This window comes from Euphorbia lathyris, chromosome 9 (genome assembly GCF_963576675.1).
Source record: "Euphorbia lathyris chromosome 9, ddEupLath1.1, whole genome shotgun sequence".
In the NCBI taxonomy this organism is placed as follows: Eukaryota; Viridiplantae; Streptophyta; class Magnoliopsida; order Malpighiales; family Euphorbiaceae; genus Euphorbia; species Euphorbia lathyris.
Genome location: NC_088918.1, coordinates 20,890,160 through 20,894,582, shown reverse-complemented (window position 1 = coordinate 20,894,582; position 4,423 = coordinate 20,890,160). Strand labels below are relative to the sequence as shown.

The window sequence follows — 4,423 nt, the reverse complement described above, 5'->3', positions numbered from 1 at the left end:
TTTTTGCTTTTGAGGATTTTGATGAGGCGCGTGAAACTACGTCCTGGGCATAGTGCGAGGTGATTGATGTGAACATGAGTTTGTTTATGCACGTCATGCTAGATGCCAATCAAAAATTTCTCTCTCATTGAATGATTGTCCATCACTCTTTGGTTATTGAAGCTCATCATTAGCTTTATTAAATGCTAGCTACTGAAGCGCTGCCATTATTTTGAGTGCCTAAGGACGCCTATAAATACATGTTGCTAGTAATTTTTTTTTCTTCTTACCTGCGCGATGTTCAAAAGCTAAATGGCAAGGTTAAGGCATTGGGATGTTTCATTTCCTATTCGGCAAAGCGTTGCCTACCATTTTACAAGAGTTTAAGAGGAGTGAAAGACTTCTAGTGGACAACCGAATGTCATGATTTATTCGAGCAGCTAAAAAAATTCCTTGCATGACCCCTCTTGCTGAGTAGGCTTGAAGTAGGGGAAACACGCTACATATACATTAGTGTAGTTGATCAGTTTGTAGGTATGGTTCTGATTAGAGAGGAAAATGGGGAGCAATTCCTAATATAGTACTAAGAGATGTTGGGACTAGATACCCAAGATTGTGTGATCTCTGTCCTTTTCTCCCTTCGAAGGCTTATTGTCATTAGTTGGACCGAGACAACCCTTGTACAAAAGATTAGGCTTATGCTCGTCCGAACGAGTGTAGCTTCCCACCCGCTTCATTAGGTCTCATAAGTCTCCAGGTCTAAACGTGATGATACTTTGTTGTAAGGCCCAGCTTCGACACTTCTCTACTATGGAGTTTATCGCTCCTCCAACATTAAACTCTTTGATCCGAATGGACAACGTTTGAAAATGCTCAATAATTAAGCCAAAGTTTCCCCCTCGGTTTGGACCATCCTATTCAGTGCTTGCATCGTCTTCCCTTCAAGGATGGGCGTTATAAAGTGATAAACAAAGGATGAAGCCATCTGGTTAAAGTTCTGAATGGAACTGAAGAGGAGTTGCTTATACCAGTAGGGAGCCAAATCGTCCATGGTTGTTGGGAAAAGATGGCAAATTACAACATCAGCTGACGTCGTCGCTTCCATTGTTCTTCTGAAGGTTTTAACAGGGGCTGTTGGATCTCCTGCACCTCCATATTCCTTGAAGGTAGGGATATAAAGCCCTTTGTGCCGATAGTGGAGTGCATATATAAGTTATCTTCGGAGGTCCCGTCTGAACTCTAGTCTCATTCCTAGCTTCCGCCTAGTTTGTTCTCGAACCATACATTGTATGTGGAAAGTCGACTCTAATACTATAATACCACGTCGATATTACTAACTTTGATCCAAATCAAACACCTTATATCTTTAAAACGCGTCTATATCTATTAGAATTTCATCTTACTAATAAGACACAATTTTTTTTTTAATTTCTAATATGAGATTCAGTTGATTTCTATCCATAGTTTCCTACCCGTAGTTTTCTTAACGTTGGTAATTGCTCAAATTTTCTATCTCGTGCCAGTAATGCCCGCGCCGGATCATTACATAATTTGCAAATAAAACCAAAAACACCCTGGCTTTCATATGGTTGTTTTCCGTACTAAAGTTAAATATATTTAACTTATTAATAACCAAATTAAGGTGTAAACACACTTAATCGTACGGATTAGGCTGTAAACAAGTAAACACTTATCCCAGTTAACATAAAGCCACCTCCAGCTGGTATAAGTTAAAGCTTTGCCTTCATTATGATACCTTGCCCCTCCTGCAGCCGACCCCTCTCCTTCTCTCTCTCTAAACAAGAGAACATTTTCCAAAATACTATCCCAGAAAGAGGTAGAAGAAGACGAAATAGTAGTATAAAGGTTTAAGTCTTAAATGCTTAATACCAACCGCCTTTAGCTCCTCTCTCTCTCTCTCTCTCTTCCTTTTATTCAAATCTTGTAGGACATTCTTCCTTATTCTCACCTTTGAAGCTAACCATTCAGTACTTTCTCTCTCTAAGACAACATGAGTAAACAAGAATTCTTGAAGATGCAGGTAACTAAATCTTTGTTTCTCTTCTCTTCTCTTTTCTTAACTTGATTTGGGGGTTTTTAACAAGTTTCAAATGGAGACTAATTTCTTTTTTTCTGATATGGTTTTTGTTTCCTGGGTTTCTCTTCTCAGCAGACTTGTGTTCTTAAAGTGAATATACAGTGTCACTGTGATGGTTGCAAGACTAAAATTAAGAAACTTCTGCAAAAAGTTGAAGGTATGTAGTTTTATTTGTTGTTAGCATCCAAAGTTTCTTACTTTATCCTGTTCTGTTGCTAATTTTGTCTCTGGGAATTAGGTTAAATTTAGGGGTTTTGTTCAATTTTTGTGGGGTTTTCATAAAAATGGTGTCTTTTTAGGGAGAAGTGTTGTTTTAATCTTTGTGGCTAATGGGTTAATTTTGTTTTGGGCAGGGGTGTATAATACCACAATAAATCTAGAGCAAGGGAAGGTTACAGTGACTGGAAATGTTGACCCAGTTAAACTCATTAAGAAGCTTGAGAAATCAGGGAAGCATGCTGAGTTATGGGGAGCACCTAAAGGCTTCAACAACAATGTCCAAAATGCCCTCCCCAGTCAATTCAAGAATATGCAACTTAATAATAATCCCAAAGGAGGTGGTGGTGGGAAAGATAACAAATCTCAAAAGGGGGGTGGTGGTGGTGGTGGTAAAGGAGTCCAACCACAACAAGTCCAACAATTCAAAGGGTCTAAAGATCTAAAAATGCCCCAGAAAGATCAGAAATCAGTCAAGTTCAATTTGCAGGATGATTATATTGATGCTTCTGATGATGATGATTTTGATGATGATGATGAGTTTGATGATGATTTTGATGATGAATTTGATGATGAAGATGATGAGGAGTTTGGTCATGCTCATGGCCATGGAAATGTTCAAGGAAAGGGGCAATTTGGTCATCCTATGGCTAACAAAATGATGCCTATGGCCATGATGGGTCATGGTCATGTACCAAATGGTCCTCCTGGTATGATTGGTCATGGTGGCCCACCTAAGGGTGGCGGAGGTGGCGGCGGCGGTGGTGGTGGAGGAAAAGGCAAAAAGGGTGGTGGTGATTTTGAGATACCTGTGGTGATGAAGGGGAAAGGTGGAGGTAATGAAGGGAAGAATAATGGCAATGGAGGTAAAAAGGGGGGAGGAGATGGGGGTAAAAATGGTAAAAGCAAAGGAGGAGGCAATGGAAAACAGGAAGGCAAAGATAAAGTTAAAGATAAAAACAAAAAATCTGGGGTCAAAAGTGGAATTGGTGCTTTTTTGAGCTTTGGTAGAAAGAGCAAAAATGGTAGAGAAGAAGAGTACAATAATGATAAGTGTGTCAACAATGGTGGCAGCAAACAAGGAAAAGACAATAATACCCATGGAGCTAAAAAAGGTGGAGCCAAAAATGATGTCCTCCATGATCCTACTAAAATGAAACAAGTCTACCATGATACTATCAACATCAAGGGCGGAAACGGAAACGGAAATGGCGGAGGAGGCGGAAACGGAAACGGTGGAAGAAATATGGGCCATATGGGTGGTCCTATGGGCCAAATGGGTGGTCCGATGGGCCAAATGCCGCCCCAAATGGGCGGCAATTATGGCGGAATGGGGGGTGGAATGGGAGGTGGCGCAATGGGCGGTTTTCCAGCTGTGCCGGGGCTGCCTGCACAAGCAGCAATGAATGCACATTATGGAGGCGGTATGGGAGGCAATCCTTACAACCACCAGCAGCAGTACCAGCAGCAGCAATACATGGCAATGATGATGAATCAGCAAAGACAAAATGGGAATGATATGTTTCAACCAATGATGTACGCGCGGCCGCATCCAGCGGTCAGCTACATGCCGCCACCGCCGATGCCGTCTCATCCGATGGCGGATCCGTACACTCACATCTTCAGCGATGAGAATGCTAATAGTTGCAGTATAATGTGAAGTGTTGTTGTTGTTAGAAATTAGAGTAGTGTGAAGGTGTTTTGTGTTCTTTTTTGTTGCTTAAAATGGTATAGGAAGGAAGGAAGAAGGGGTGAAAGGTATTGAAATTACCTGAAACCAAATGTTGGTATAGGCAGTAATTTTTGTTTTTAACCTTTTTATGATCATCATTCAAACTCTTTGCCCAATTCTACCAATATGATCTCCTATCTTTTTACCGCGATAATACGACTTACATAACACTCGCGATCTTTTCGGCACTTCTGAAATGAGGAGATTGTGATCAATTTGGATTAGAATATTAGATTGATGAAAATCTGAGATTGTGATTAGCATTTTTCATGATTTTCAAAATTTAGGTGAGTATTGACTTAGAAGGTATGAACATTTGAATTGATTGCAGGAAATGGGGTTTGAGTTTGAGCATGATGTGTATATTCCATTTTCTAATAATTGTGGAGATGTTTAAC

The 4,423-nt window shown here is 40.3% G+C and overlaps 1 protein-coding gene across 2 annotated transcripts; it reads left to right on the top strand.

The window, feature by feature from the left end:
* The first annotated feature begins 1,717 nt into the window (after positions 1-1,717).
* On the top strand, positions 1,718-4,150 carry LOC136206013 (heavy metal-associated isoprenylated plant protein 34). 2 transcript variants are annotated; one of them, XM_065996908.1, is made up of 3 exons: positions 1,718-2,020; positions 2,153-2,234; positions 2,431-4,150. In XM_065996908.1, exons 1-3 carry the CDS (start codon positions 1,991-1,993, stop codon positions 3,951-3,953), a joined length of 1,635 nt encoding a protein of 544 aa, XP_065852980.1. In that variant the 5' UTR covers positions 1,718-1,990; the 3' UTR covers positions 3,954-4,150. The 2 variants fall into 2 exon arrangements, with proteins under 2 accessions (XP_065852980.1, XP_065852979.1); XM_065996907.1 differs by having other exon boundaries at positions 2,150-2,234.
* Positions 4,151-4,423: the final 273 nt, after the last annotated feature.

Bases quoted from the DNA above. Each gene is read 5' to 3' on its own strand.
- LOC136206013 (XM_065996907.1), top strand. From the start codon at position 1,991: ATGAGTAAACAAGAATTCTTGAAGATGCAG. The intron at 2,021-2,149 runs GTAACTAAATCT...TTCTCTTCTCAG, and splicing joins AAGAATTCTTGAAGATGCAG to CAGACTTGTGTTCTTAAAGT. The intron at 2,235-2,430 runs GTATGTAGTTTT...TGTTTTGGGCAG, and splicing joins ACTTCTGCAAAAAGTTGAAG to GGGTGTATAATACCACAATA.